Here is a 16,215-nt window from a genome sequence, read left to right as displayed (position 1 = left end):
AGATCCCAGATACGAAACAGGCATATGATAACGTGTACTACTTCTGAGCTTGACCTGCTATTGCTTTTTTAAATAAAGTTATGACAATTACACAAAAATTCTTTGACCAGAGACATGCAGGTTTAATCTGAAGAAGATATCATATTAGTATAGATAAGACAAACTGCTCTTTGAAGTAGACCAGGGAAATATTCCAAATTTTTCCCAAACAACGAGTATCACTTGCCCTATCCTCAATCTGTCAGTACTGCTTAAATCAACCCCAAAATGGAGAGCTCTAACCTTTCCCTAACCCTAACCCCATCTACCTCCATATAGCTTCATTAAATAATGAAATGTCCATAAATAATGTAATGTTTCCTCAGTAAGAGCAGTGATCTCCCTTGCCCCAACTCTACAACTCTGCTCCTGAGCACCTTTCTGAACACCTCAGCCCAACACTACGTTGGGCACATCCAGTCTGGGCCCTGGCATGACAAGCTGAGAAAATCCCATCCTCAAATATAACTCTAAAAAATATTTTATTGAAAATAACTTCAAGGAGTCCTTATGCTTCCATAGAATCAGTCCAATAATGGCCACAGAAAGCCTTTATCTGGTTAAAAGACAAGCATCTGTCAGTGTGACACAAAAAAAAACCCCAAGATATGCAAAACTGGTCAGAATGGTCAGAAATTAGACCATATTGTTAAAGTGGTAACAGTTTCTCCTTTGTGGATGCTTGTATACATACAGTAGGGAAAAGAGGGGAGAAACATCACAGAAACTGAGCCACAAAACAATTTAAACTATGTATTTCATTGGATCCTGGGACTGTAAAACCCAGAAAAAACAACTTACAGGGCATGTTTTTGGGGGCTGCAGCACAGCTAAAAGAGACATGAAACAGTACTGATGAGTCTTCACTCAACTGCTGTTTATTCTTGCTCCATGCAGCGAAACTGGAGTTAGCAAAGAAGATAATCTTTGCCTCCAACATTTACCCTTCCTTCTAAGCAAAGCTACTGGCAGGACTGTAACATTTGTCCAACTCTCCCATCAAAACAGATACCAATACAGACATAAGCCCAAACACAGCTAGAGCTGTGAGTCTGCTCTGAGGAGTCAGACCCTTAACTTTAATTCCCAATTGGTACAGGTTCAAGAATACGTTTTATTATGTATAAAGGAAAACTCTAATTTGAAAAATGTCGAAAACAAAAAACCTATAAAAATTCCACTTCCCAACTTTCTGGCCCAAGATAAACAATAAATTACAATAAGTGAGACACACACAAACAATTTCTAGAAGTCTATCTCTAGAGACATGAATCCATTTAAAATGCCAGAGCTAATAGCCTACCTACAAAATTTGCACAGACTGCAAGGCTACCTATGAAAACTACTTTTAATGTTGCTCTATATTTACTGACCTCTTCTGATTTACAGGTACAAACTGGAGAGGGGCAGATTTAGCCTAAACATCAGGAAGAATTTCTTCACTATGAGAGTGGTGAGGCCCTGGCACAGGTTGCCCAGGGAAGCTGTGGCTGCCCCATCCCTGGAGGTGTTCAAGGCCAGGTTGGATGGGGCCTTGGGCAGCCTGAGCCAGTGGGAGGTGTCTCTGCCCATGGCAGGGGGATGGAACTGGATGGGCTTTAAGGTCCCTTTCAACCCAAACTATCCTACAATTCTGTGATCAGTTTTTTATATCTAAAAAGTCATAGTTCTGCATATATACACGCACAATATCAATAATTTAATAGATTAATTTTTAATGAATCATGCTTGTATTAAAATCTGATTACCTTAATCTGAAACTACTTGTGGGAAGACATCTGTCTGCATTTATCATTGACAAAATGCTTTGGAAGTTTTGACTTTTTTTACAAGAATCCAAAACCAAATCAAGCCAGTAGGTGAAGATGAAAACCATTTCAAATTCAAAAGAAAGTCTTATGAGGAGCAGCTGAGAGAGCTGGGATTGTTTAGCCTTGAGAAGAGGAAGCTGAGGGGAGACCTCATTGCTCTCTACAACTGCCTGAAAGGAGGTTGTGGAGAGGAGGGAGCTGGGCTCTGCTCCCAAGTGACTGAGGACAGGACAAGGGGGAATGGCCTGAAGCTCCGCCAGGGGAGGTTCAGGCTGGACATCAGAAAAAAAAAAATTCACAAAAAGGGTCATGGGGCACTGGCAGAGGCTGCCCAGGGAGGGGGTGGAGTCTCCATCCCTGGAGGTATTTAAAAGATGGGTGGATGAGATGCTCAGGGGCATGGTTTAGTGGTTGATAGGAATGGTTGGAATTGATGATCCTGGAGGTCTTTTCCAACCTGGTGATGCTATGATTCTGTGAAATCGTCAACTAACTCTAATAATTTAGGCACATTACTAATAAAAATCCCATTTACCTGCATTCTTACATATTCAGTTAAAATGAAACATTTCTAAATTAACAGCATAAAGTACTTTAAAAAAAATGAAACTATTTTGTACTCCTTTTAAAAATAATCACCTCATTAAACCTTGAAGCCTTGATTTTCAACACAATTCATGACTTCTCTTTGAAAACTGGTAAAGGGTAGGGGTAACTCCCCCCAACAATTTCTAGTGTATACAACATAAAATCTGATTTCAATTTACTAAAACCGCTGCTCTTAGGAAAAAAAAAAAAAAACTTCTATATGAATGCACAACAGCATCTAAGCAGTCCAAAAGTACGTAGAGAGGGTTATGGCGGGTGCTCCTCTGGGTGAAAAGATCAAAATAAAGAGCGCGATAAGGAAGAAGACATGAATAATTGTAAGGAATTTAATTTTTTAGAGAGTAGTGTTTCTTGGTGATAACCCACTCATGTCAGACATACTCTCCTTGATTTACTCCTTCAACAGAAACAAATGTTAGCATTGAGACTCTCTGGCTCATTTGCACAAGCCCATGATGATGGATAAGATAGCACCTCAGCCTCAGGGAGAGGAGACAATGCAGAGGCTCTGTAAGAGACCTCTGGGACAGCAAGAAGTCCTTATGTCAGAAAAAACAACTCTCAGTTTCAAAATTCACTGACTCCCTCCTTTCTTCCACTACAGAAAGCACTGAAGAACTGCTATGTGACTATCGTCTTCAAACATGGAAAGGCTGTAGTAGAAGGAGGAAAAATCTCAAACTCTTATGAGGCTGAATATGTAAGGACTGGAAACACAGGGTTACAGTTACTTATTAAGGATGCTGCCCTTATTTATAGTAAGGATTTTCAAGCCTTTAGAGAGAAGAGTTGTCAGGATTTTGAGAAAGATGATTTTGTATGCAAGAAATTATAATCATTTTAAATTAGTAAAACATATTGCCTGTCCACAGAGAGGGGGGAAAAAAAACAGTCTATATCATAGGTCTTAGAGAAGCTGTTCTCAGTTCAAAGGTGATAACAGTAAGGTAGGCTGGTCACAACAGTGACCAGGTAGAGAGCAAAATAAGATATTCTCTTATAGAAAGGAAGTTGAAAACACACCTTCACTTCAGAAGATGGAAACCTGCATGGTCAGCAGCCAGCCAGAAAAATCAGTTGTGCTTGTTTGTAATGTACAAAATGCGAATAGCAAAGTTTCTCATGGTTAGAAAAAGTATGAATCATTTAATAAAACTTACACCTTTTTATGTAGCTGTTGTCTTTGCTTCCTGAACTTCAAGCATTTTTTTAATTTTTCATTTGCATTTCCTGAACCAGAAATGGATCCTAAAGAGTATGCAAGAATGTCTAAAACCAACCCTATTAGCAATCTAGAATTCACAACAATATCTTTTCAAAAAGTAAAAATCTGTCCTGTGAAACTCAACAAGAAAAAAAAATTAGAGATTAAAAATGGAAATTTCCTTAACAGCCTCTTCTGAATTTCTTATTAAGTATCCTAAGGAACTGGCAAGAATAATTATATACCATAAAGTGAAATAAAGCCATTAAATATGGCAGCAAATATAATGCTTTGCTTTTTTTATGGAACAATCTCTATTTGTCTGAACTGAAACAAGAGGTCTGAGTCACAGGAACCGCATTACAGAGAAAAGTACACTGAATTTTCGTGAATGTTATATTATCTTGAAAAACTTTATGTTAATTTTTTAGAACCATGATGCATATTTGTACAATAACTTCAGTTCCTTTCAAGCCGTGTGCATAAGAGCCTTTAACTTTTAAAGAGCAATGAAATTTACTTGAAAGTTGCACAAAACTGTTTCTCTATACAGTGTGTGAACCGACCAAAAGGCTGTGAGCACAGATCAACTGTCTTCAGAAGCATTCATTATTGTTTTGGCTGTGATTAAATGAGAATGACAAGCATCTTGATAAAAGGATTATCGCATTGCCCTTCTAACCTTTTTCCAGAGCAATAACATTTCGTAACACTCTTCAGAAAAATCAAAACACATCCCTTGTCTGCTATAGCAAAATTCCTATTTATAAATCTCAAATAGATGATTATTTACTTCTTTGTGAATTACCTTAGATTAATGTATTTATTAAAAGGAGTAGCAGGGAGAAAGAAAACACCTCAAACTACGAAGAACACCACTGTCACCAGGGTACGACGATACCTTACTAACTGGTACCAGTACACTTGGACACACGCACAGACTCCCAGAAAGCACTCACTTTGGTGTAATGTGGATGAATATGCATGACAAACTGACCTTTAATTATAGATCTAAGAAGAAGCTGAGAATGGTGAGACATGACGTCCTATATTCTCATACTACTTAGCAGAGATGAACCTTGCAAACAAGACTTTTAACCAGTACCCGAGGGATTTTTCACAAGGTGGTGAGAATCTTATTATCTCAGCGTCTTTCCCCATGGAATACTAATCCTGAATAACTGGACACAAAAGAATGTCAAATAAGTTATCTGCTTCAGTTCAAAGTTAATTAAGATGCGAATTGAAGACACAATGTTACAGAATAGCTCCCTAACCCTAAATGAAGAAATTCAATAGTATGAGGGACAGCTACTTAGAACGTATTTCATGTCAGTATATTTAAAAGAAAGGTTATGTACCTCTTACAGTAGCCAAAGCCAAGTAAATTTTAACTCTATGGTGTTTACGTGGCTCCATTTAACAGATAGATTCATACCGCATTTTCGTTACGGGAAGTAATTCAATTTTTCAGGGAAGTAAAGACAATGTGAGGCCTGTACATCTGACTGATGAACTCCAAAACTTATCCCATTAAATAAAGGTAATGACTAAACTCAGGAAAGGTAGCAGCACTTCATATAAGTTCATTTCATTTCAAACCCAGCAATAACTCCTACAGATTGTCTTAGACTCCAGATCAACAGAGCATTTCTGTTTTGAATTTTATCAATCTCAAAACATCACCTACAAGCACACACATACTTACCAGTTTTGTAAGAGTTTTTATTGCTCAAATTAAAAATGCACAAACGGAATCTTACCATAAAATATGAGAGCCGAATCACTTTGAATATCAGGATTAAAACTATCCAAACAGTGATTCTACGTAAGACCTCTGACCCTTGGTTTAATCATGTAGAGTACAAATTGGAGACAAATAGAGACAGTCATTATTTCATCGGGAATAGAAATCAGCCAAACATACTCCAAGTAACTGTTAGGTTAAATCATGCAACTCATCACTAATTTCCTAAGAATGACCTCCAACAGACATACCAAAAATACGTGCTGAAGGATATTGTTGTTCTGACACATTCATATCTGACTCATTTATCTGCCTCTTCACTACCACTCCTGGAAACTGTTTAAATCATTTTTCACTGCATACAATGATGAGTAAAACTTTGCATAATTTTTAAATTCTTTTCTGTTTGAGAACAGGAGAAACTCCGTAATTCATAAATAGTTTTGCATGTGGTTTCTACCCTTCAAGAACGGCAACAACGGAAAGAATGGGAACTGAAACAAAGCAGATTTCTTTGCTGCTGCTGACTGCTTCTGCATTAAACTGTGGCAAGTAAAATAAGCCACTACTGACACACAAGACAATTCCAGCCAGCGTCTGACAAGGAAGCAGCACACACTATCGAGTAAATTGTGCAGAAAGCAAAAGACAAATACTAGCAAAAGGTGTCAGAGGCTGCAAACTTGTAAAGTACTGAAAGCATTTACTCTTTTTGAAATATATTCTAGACACAGTGGGACATGCTGGATTTCATACATTTTTGCTGCAAGCAGCCTAAAATAAAAAATAAGTGGCAACATAAGCAAAGAATACAAATGTACAAGATAAACACTTTTTAAAAAATGGACATAAAACACCCATCAAGTACTTCCAGTAGCTGGGGAAAAAAAAATAGCAACAGGAGACAGGTCACTGGCATATCTGTTAAATTATGTGATGAACATTTGAGAGGCTAATTTTGCCAGACTTAAAAGGATCAGCAAGTCTTTTGTTTAATCTTCTGGGTGCAATTTATTGTATTAGTTCATTATATCATATGAGGTTAAATACTCAAATAGAGAGAGTGGGAAAAAAAGTATAACAATGGAGAGTCCTCTCTGAAATTCTGCAAATGAACTACATTCATTATGTACTAATACTGTCATCAGTTAAGACATTTGACTGTAAGTAACTGTGCTACAATGAGTATGAATTCTCTCTTTCTCAGCATCCCTGATCCAACTTACAAAGACCTTTTTTAAGTAGAAGATCCAAGTTGAAAGTTTATCAGTACTTCCCACCATGTCAGTAATGGGTAACGACAGAAGTAGACTTCCACAGCTCTCACTGGAGGTTCAATAACCACCACAAGTGGACTTGGACTTTGTGCACAGACAGGAATAACCATAGTAGGAACTGTTACTAGAAACTTTTTCTAAACCCAGGTTTGGATAAATCTTTTTTTTATCAAAATTAGGGAGCTTTACAAAATCAAGTCTGACGGTTGAGCTGTTACAGAGCATGGCATATTAGCTCCCGCATTCCTCTCATGTTTCTCTGTTTACAAAACAGTGGAATGTTTAACTCTGGTCTTTACCCCTATGTATGAATTATCAACTTCTTTAAAATTTTCATCTTTTGATCAGCAGTAGCTGATACAGAATTCCAAATAACGTGGTATCTACGTACAGAGCAAATATATTCAAGGACATTTATATTTTTCTTTCTGGAGATTCTCTCCTGCAAGGGTGTTCTGATATAACTCCAAGACTTCTATCCACTTACAGATATCTCTGTATTTCTACTTGACTTTAAATCACAGAGAGAGAGAACAACACTGAAATTGCTATGTCAGATAAGAGCACTGGATCTCTTCCAGCTTTCTGTCTCAGAATGGCAAGTACTAGGAATTTTAAAGGAAACTGCAAAGACCTTCATAGGAGACAGCTCTGATTCCATCAGATGGCCATACAGCACCCTTATTTATTTTTTTTTTCCAAACACCCATAAGTTACTTTCTGGCTTTTACAGTGAAACATGAGAATTTTACGTTATAGTTTTTACTATCCTATGTGAATTCTTTATTCATGCAAACACCACCAAGGCACATCACCTTAGAAGGAATCCCACAGAGATGATATTGCAGAATGAAATTATCATAGTATAAACTATAGAGCTGAAATGATACATATTGAGGAAGAAAAAAAAAATCAAAGATACACTTATTTTTCCCTTTAAAGTCTTTGTTTTCTACTTTTCCTATGAATTTCAAACTAAGCTACATTTTGACATCATTCTATTTATGATTGTTCTGTGTATTAGATTTGTACATAGTTGTCTCAAGATTAGGGTCCTTTTTAGTCTTACACCAATAGAATAAAGTACATTCCTTTCCTAGGTTCTTACAGTTTTACAAAGCAACACAGGTGACTGGTGAACACACAGCAGTAGAAATGCCCACAGGAAATATTTGTCTTGTGATAATTATAGAGGTACGTGTCTATTCGTGCTCTGGATTTCAGTGTGATCACTTTGACCAAATGACAAATGATGACATAAACATGTGCTATAAGATCAAATCAGCAAGCCACATGATTTCCCGACTACACAGACAGATTTTTCTGTCATATCTCTATGACAAAAGAGGTACCTTGTAAGAGCAAGTGGATGGAGATGCTTCTGCTTCCTGTGTGTCTGGAGGCAAAATGTTTGATTTTGAAACTGCGTTCGGGTTTAGAAGTCCTTTCTTTTTTTTCCTCTGGTTCCTATTACCATTTAGGGGCACAGACACGGAGCTGTTGACTCACCCAGTTCAGTTCTTCTGTGTATCCCCTATGCGGGCTGACCGCAGCCTCTACTTGGTTATCAACTGGCAGCATTTCTTGCTTTCTAACCCTTTCTGCATGCAACTAAGCTGTAAGAGAGAAAGGCATTTTTAAGCTTCTTACCTACTTAGGAGATAGAGAATACTGGATAGAAGGATTTACAAAATGCAAAGACTAGAACATGCCTATCTCAATATTTTTGCAAGCAAGAGAAGAAAGGGTGAAAACACAAATCCTTCTATTCATGTTCATGTCCTCTCTTCCTCGCTGTGCCTACAGCACTATTCAGCATTTTGGTAATCAGAAATTAACATTTTGCAGATATTTATTATTTTACCCTGTGCTGCAGTAGGCAAATGCCATGGCTCTTAGAGCAGGTGCTACCACTTGTTTGCTGTCCTATTCACTGGATAAAAGACACTTAGTTTTAATAAAGAGTAGAGGATACCATCACAGAAACCAAAATAAATCTGCAGTAACCAATATGGGAGTCTGTTTGTTTACTTTTGTAAATCACATATATGCTGGGGTTTGGTTGCATGTTTATTTTTCTTATTTAATCTCATTTCATTTAAGACCATTTTCTTGGGCAGACGCAGCTGGAAATGATGAGCTAACAAGTGATTTAAATCCCATGTGATTTCTTCAGAGTTCTGTTTGTCGGGCAAAAGGAATGGGATAAAGGATAAGAAGAATGGCAACTACAGAAAGGAATAGTCAAAACACACCTGCAACAATCCATCTTTTTTTTTTTTGTTTTTAAAAAAAATAATCAGAAAGTTCTATTCCATTATTACTGTGCATGGATGAGTGACCTCTGTGACTAAACAGAAGCAGATTACAGGCTGCTTAACTAACCAAGACGGCTAGTATAATTAAGATTCTGAGCTTTCTCAGGAGCACCAGCTACCAAAGCTGGAATACCTAAAAACTGCTGTAGCTTACTTAATTGAAAAAGACTTGACTGAATTATTAAAAGCTACAAAAATCTGAAACTTTGGATGAAAAAGAGAACAAATATTTTTTGCAGGAAAATGCCAGAAAACAGAATTAGGCTGAAGCCAGGGAAGGAAGTGACTAAGCATGCAACTGCAACCATTTGGAATAAATCATTTTTATGCTAGTCACAGTGTGAATGAACATAATTATATACTTCTTAACTTTGTTCATGTTTTTCTCTTTCAGTTGCAAATCTGCTCAACTGTCATGTTTAGTTTGCTCTTCAAAATGTTACTAATGCTGTATAGTAACACATCATTCTGACTGTCCTTGGATTTGAAATCACAATCTCAAAATACCATACTTGTGTCCAAGCATGAGTCCTAATAGAGGTAAGCTACAATGCTTTTTTATCGGTAGATGTTTTCATGCAAGTGTAACGAGGAAATTATTTTAGAGTATTTCAACAGGTCAAATGAAATCAAGATATTCTGCACTCTTTAATTACTTACACCGCTATGCCCGCTGACACCGAAGAGTAATAAGATTAGGAAGTGCAAGAATAATTGCCTTATCTACTAATCTAGGTCTGATCCCAAGCAATGGCATATATACACATATCTTTCATTTCAACTAGCTGAAAAATTTTAGCCACCTGCCACAATTTTTGTATGGAAAATTAAAAGTAATATTCAGCAGATTTTAAGTAGTTTCAAAATGGTATTGTTGTAACATCAAAAAAAACACCCAACAGTGAACAGAAGTTAACAAGCTTATTAACCAGAGATTAGAGATAATTTTGCATTTTAGAAAGAAGCTTATTCTTGTATACTTGACTGCTCTGTTGTCCTCACATGGAATTTTGCTTTTTCGTCATTCTAGCTCAAAACATGCAACAAAATAACAGATAATCATAGCAAGTAATTAAAATGACAACAAATATGGAATAACTTGTCTTGAGAGTCCAAAAAGGAATAGATGTCTTAACAGACAAAAAGGAGATATGGTTGAAAATAACTAGAGTCAGACAAAAATGAGGCAAGGCATCTATTATGCTGATTAATTTATAGGATAATTAAACATAATTTTCCTTTCCTCATAAGTGAAGATACTGAGACCCAAGGAAAATTAGGGTAAAACTTGAAATTTGGAAAGCAAATAATGAGATTTTTTCAATGGCTTTTGATGTGATGCAGACCTGATGGTTTTCCTAAAATGAAAGCTCTTGCCAGCAGTCAAGGAGCTGCAGTAGCCAACAAATATTCCCTCACTGACCTCACAGAATACCTAACTCTACAGCTTCAGCATGCAGTGAATTTCGTTTAGATAACCAAGAAGCAACTGGTTAAACATGTAATAGGGAACACGTCTGAAATTCCTAAGAAAATGTGTGAATGTGCATCGTGTGTATAAATATGCTCTATGTTGAGCAACTGACATTCATTCCTCAGAGAATTATACGTAGGGTAGGAGTTGAGAAAGAGTAGCTACAGGCAAAGGCGTGAAGGCAGGGGTTATTGAAGACTAAGCAGGTCCAGGGTTTGGTGGAAAATAAAGCACTGTCAAAATGGCCATATTACTGACACTCACACCATCTCACTAGTCCTTAGTCAGTTTTTACTGTTACTGTTCTTACCAATAAGATGTAAATTCATTACCTTTTCTACCTACCGTAGTCTGCCACTGACGCATATGCAGGGCTGTTATAGCAAGATAGAAGTCACAAACCCCCAGGAGAACCAATCATACTTCAAAGGCAAGCACACTTCATGGTGACATCTAAGGGTTTTTCTAGGGTACATAAACCCCATCTGCACTGCCTGGACAATAAGATAATAGGCACTCTTCCAGCAATGGCATCCTGGCCCGTAAAACAGTGGAAAGCATTCGCAACAAGCCTGGGTTTAGTCTAACCTAACCTCCCTAACATCTTCACAGAGAATACAGGCAGAATCACAAGCAGAGACCACTAAAATTGGCTTTCACATTGCTCCTAGACGTCTCCAGGACATTTAGGCCACGTATCATTCATGCTCTGCAGGCTGAAGCTAGCACTGTTTGTAAGATGCAATTCATTTATTTTCCTTCTGGTACGATCGTTTGCCTTCTGCTGCTTCTGCTCATATCCCCCTTTCAACAGGATGCTGGAGGAGAAGCCTGAATGAATCAACACTACATCCACTGAAACAGAAGTGGCACCTATCAGTTTCAGAGAGTAACTAAAATGATAGCTTTGCTTCTCAGGTAGTGGCGTCTCCAGAGGATGAGACTGAAGCACAGGCTGCTTGCCTTCAAACAGCTTTAAAATCATAGGACAAAGAGTCAGTCAGGGAACAGTTTACTGTCCAACGCCTCATTAAGGATCCAGGAGTTATAGTAGGATCCAGAAATTCTAGCCACTGCATGCCATGAACAAAGGTTATAGGCTTTTATGCAGCAGTATCTACCCTGGGACAGCTTAGAGGCCCCTGTGACCTATCCACTACGCACAGATTTAAACAAAACTGTACAGCTGGAAAAGCTTCAATATTTAAGAGCGTAACTGTGCATGAGGAAAGTGACAGCCTGTATTGCCCTGTGAACCATGGCACTGAGGAGATCCTCTGGGTATATCCAAACGGCCAGATGTGTCCCTGATGTCCTCTACAAGCAAACAGATGTTATGGAGGTTACTGACTCCTAGAAAGGGGGCATGTCTCCTATTCAGCTTCACGTGTTCCTTCAGCTTCTCACAAAATTTGTAACATGGAATCCTTTCACCCTCACAGATGCCAGGGAAAGTCTTGCAAAGTTAATTGTTCCTAGCAGGAGAGCAAGGGAATATTTTCATTTATCCATGTCCCCCATCTATCATTTGCTATCATGGTCCTTTAGGTCAAGTACTGACAAACTAATGCGATAAGACCCTCCCTACTCTCACTCCTCTTTCCCTGTTTCTTAAAAGCATTTTCTGTTCAGAAAAGGACAACTCTCTGTGGGACAACTCTAAATAGTCAACTCTCCGTGGTGACAATTCCACACAGGGAGGGTTAAGGTTAGAGTTCGCATTAAGGTTAATGGTAAGGTTAAGGTTAGACTTAAAGGCTCCCCACAGAAAGTTGTCCCCACGGAGAGTTGTCCTAGACCCTTTTGTGTTGCCTCGATTTCCCTTGTGTGCATGGTCATTGAACCTGGCCTTCCCACATTTTCTTTTCCTTATGCCTGCCTTTGGCAAATTCTACATCCTGAGTTTCCCTCTGTCCTCCCACACTCTGATATTTACACTGGGAGTTATACTCCCCCAGCTCTAATCTGATCCTCAGAGAACAGCAGGTTCATTTAATCACTGGCTCAAAAATTGCAAACACGTTTTATTAGACTCATCTACTCTTAATGACACAGTGATAAGACACTACAGTACTATTTAGAGCAAGTTACTATTGCTAACCCAGCTAACTCCTAGTTTCTTTATAGTGAAATAAAGCCAAGGGAAAGACACACGTTGTTAATACATAAACCCAAAAAGTACACAGTGCAGTGCCTGTTAGCTATCATTCCCCAAAGGGACACACGATTGCACACATAGAGGTACTCCGAGACCCAGGAGCTCTCTCTGCCTGTGGACAGAAAAACATTGTGTCCAGAAGTCTAAATTCTGAAGTTTGTGCATTAAGAACATAACGCACTGTGGCTAGAAAGGATCATAGTGCTTTTTTTGAATTAATTTCTTATGGGAGCAACAGAAATGGAAACTATTTTAAAAAATAATTTCTTTTTTTGTAACAGCGCCATTAAACGAGAACTGCGCTTTAGAGAGTAAGCATTAAATGTCCTGAGGAAGACTAATGAGAAGCAAGTTACAGAGCAGGGAAAGGCTTTGGACTGCTGATTTATGTGGAATCCCACTAGCACCTGGAAACTGCTGGTTCCTTATGCTTTGGGAATAATACTTCTCTTCCCTGTACCCCTCTTCCATACTCTATTGGAGCCTGATAATTCTGTCATTCCTCCTTTTCAAATGCACTTAGCAAACAGATGTACCTGGTCATCACAGGTGCCTTCTCATAACACTGAAAATTACAAGATCCCTTTCCCCTTTCCTCTGCAAAACGTTTCAATTCTAAACCAGTTCTGAGGAGGAATAGGTTTTTACAGTGAACGTCATCTGTCAATGCACGGTTTAATATTCCAGCTGCAGTTCATGCTAAGCTTTGCATAGGGTTATTGCAGGTAGGTAGAGAGAATACAGCCCAAATGAATGGGAAAAAGGAAATACAGTAGAATTCAGCTACATAAGCAAAATCAAAACCAAATATGAAAATAAATTAAAGCAAATTACTGCAAAATCAGATAGTAGCAAAATATATCTAGAACAATCTCCAGGTAGAAAACCTTATTGAAAGTTTAGTACCACAAGAAAAATACAGGCCATCGCTACCTTGGGATAGTGCAACATTTCCAAACAACTTTGAAATGAATTTGACTGTCATGCCAGCAAAGAAAACTGTGTTCATCACAGCCTCCACCCAGGATAATGCTTCTCATCCGTATGAATCCTAAGATATATTTAGCAATGCATTTGTCAATATATTTTCTGATGTATATCATTTTCCCCTTCAGAAAAGGCCCAGAGAAACAAATTGGATTTATCACGGAAGCATAAAATTCAAGACTAATAAGCCTCCCAGGTTCTGTGGCATCTAAATTTATGTCTAAGGCTGAAGTCCCAAAACACAGGCTGTGTTCAAGAGCACACGAATAAATGAAATGTTTCTCTTAAGAGTATCTGTCCTTGCAGAATTGCATAAAATGCAGTCTTCATAAGTAGAAGAGAAGGCATAACATCATTTTGAGCACTAATATTCAGTCAGCCTGAAGTCATTGAGATTTCTGCTACTCGCAGTGTTTACCTCCTGTTCCTGACTGAGGACTACTGTTCCAGGACAAGAGGCAGGGCTGCCTGGCAGTAGCGCAGAGGTGAACTTAAAATGCCCCGTGACTACAGCAACTGTCCTGCAGAATCCATACACACAAACTCACATGGAGTACAAGTTAAAACCTCACCAAGCTTTCAACAAATCCCTGGATCTTACGCTCTCAGGACCTGTAGTATTAGTTCTAATGAAAAATAGCTTATTCATAAGAGAAGTTAACCAGTTTGGCCTTGAGTTCTTTTTTCCTGGTTACAAGAGTTAAATGGTAACGCAACAGGGTTGCACAGATATATATATGGTGCAGCTGATACAAGGCAAAGGTTAAACCACTTACAAAAGATATCTTCTTATCTAAAATGCAGTTTGAACTTCATTCTCTATTTTTCACAGCTTATAATAAGGCCAGACCGGTCTGAAATTTTGTATGAAGTGTTTCGTACTGGGAGCAGCTTTATTTCTACAATTTGAAAAGAACCCATTCAGCTGTATGAAGATACCGAAATGTAATTTTAAAAAACTGTTTATCAGACGCTGGCACTTTTCCTGCTTGTGTAATTCAAAAAGGATCTCAGCAAAGAAAATTGAATTTGGCAATCCATTAACATAGATTTGATGCTCTCTCTGTTCATCTCACCCCTTTCAGAAAAATGAAAATAACTCATGGTAAAAGAGTGGCTGTTCCCTCTTATTTGTCCGGTATATTGGCAACTACTAAAACCCTGGAAAAGCTACCAAAGCTCTGCTGACTCATGGTGGCAGAGAAGCTACTTGTTAACTCCACAATGAAGACAGAGCAGGGAGAAAAGGCAAAAGAGGAAAAGCCAGAAGATAGGCAAAGTTTGGAAAGAAGGCTCAGACTAAGTTGTTATATTATGTTACGCCAGCTCTTAAGGAGAAAGAACTTGTATGTTAACTGAAGCTTTCCATGCTGTGTTTGAACCAGGTGAAGATTTACACCTAATTTCATGCCACCTAAGTTTATTGAAATGGCTCAGTCAGGTTCCTAAAGAGCTTACTTGTCACAGACATCCTCTGTTGTCAACAGAGGAAGAGCAGCAGTTCCACGAGGCAAACTGGCTTACCGAATGTCTGAATTGTCTTCTGATGCTGCCAATCCTCCTCCATCAAGTACAGAGAACCCCCAAGGCAGTGATGGAAAACCTGTAACAAGCACACCAAAGACTGGCACGTGACACGCCTGTCAGCAGAAGAGCTCCCCAGACGATCGCAGTTCCCAGTGCAGTCTGCAGTTGGACGCCGGCTCCTCAGCCCTACAGATCAGACGTGAGAGCCAGAAACAAGCTGTAGTAGAGAGTGGGAGTTGGTGACAGCGACAGAGATTAATGGAGGAATTAACGCTTTCCCTCCACAAATCTGACCCAAAGGGGAGAATTTTCACAGGATGTGCCTTGACGCAGGTATGTATTTCTGACTCCTGACATAAAAGATGTTCACAGTTGTTAGCTAGGGGCGACTGTGCTCCTAATTTAGGCACTATACACACGGGCATTAATACTAGTGGGATTACTCTAAACCTGAAGTCATTCACAGACCGAGTACTAGGCAATACTGGCATTTTAATGCTTGGAAATTTTCAGATTTCACCTCATTTTAAGTTCTTCTATGCTCACAGCACTGAATAATAAGGGAAAAGTCAAAGCACATTACTCCAAGGGGTAAGGATTTTGCCTCAGAAAGAAAAAGCAGTTCTCAGAGCTGTCTGGTTGCATTTGAGGGACTGTAATCTGTGCTCCTCTTTTAACGAGTGGTACGCTTCTCTGCAGGCTCCAGCCTATTCTTGCACAACAGAGAGCCATGATTTCACACCTCCTCACCATCACCTCTGAACACATATTTCTTGGCCAAGGAAGATTGCCCGCACGGTGCATTTTCTGTAATGCCATCTTACCTATGTTCTGCCCAGTTAAGAGGAGATGTCCTTTCTCTACAGAACTCAGAAAAGAAGATAAGAGTAAGGAAAGAGAAAGTCTATTTACGTGATGTATAAGGACCGCTCAGAGTCATCCATCTAAAAAAAAAACCCTCTGCATATTGTACCTTCACATAAAATCCTGTGGCATAAATTACACAAAAAACATTTCACCTGCTTAAGGTACTACACCAAGCTGCTTAGTCCCTACGTTGTAAG

General features: G+C 38.6%; 1 protein-coding gene across 6 annotated transcripts in view; it reads right to left on the bottom strand.

Annotated features, from left to right (window-relative positions):
- The window catches only part of CTNNA3 (catenin alpha 3), a 470,553-nt gene that overhangs the window by 236,373 nt on the left and 217,965 nt on the right, over window positions 1-16,215 (bottom strand). Inside the window, exon 1 of one of the 6 annotated variants that reach the window (XM_054071286.1) lies at window positions 8,197-8,283. The exons of 3 other annotated variants lie outside the window; for them this stretch is intronic. In XM_054071286.1, the coding sequence (XP_053927261.1) occupies window positions 8,197-8,268 (72 nt within the window). In that variant the 5' untranslated portion in view covers window positions 8,269-8,283. Of the gene's footprint in view, window positions 1-8,039; window positions 8,088-8,196; window positions 8,304-16,215 lie in introns of those variants that run through there. 2 more of the 6 variants (XM_054071287.1, XM_054071288.1) reach the window with 2 other exon arrangements.

Source organism: Cuculus canorus, chromosome 7 (genome assembly GCF_017976375.1).
Source record: "Cuculus canorus isolate bCucCan1 chromosome 7, bCucCan1.pri, whole genome shotgun sequence".
Taxonomy (NCBI): domain Eukaryota; kingdom Metazoa; phylum Chordata; class Aves; order Cuculiformes; family Cuculidae; genus Cuculus; species Cuculus canorus.
This window is presented reverse-complemented; position numbering and strand designations above follow the sequence as displayed.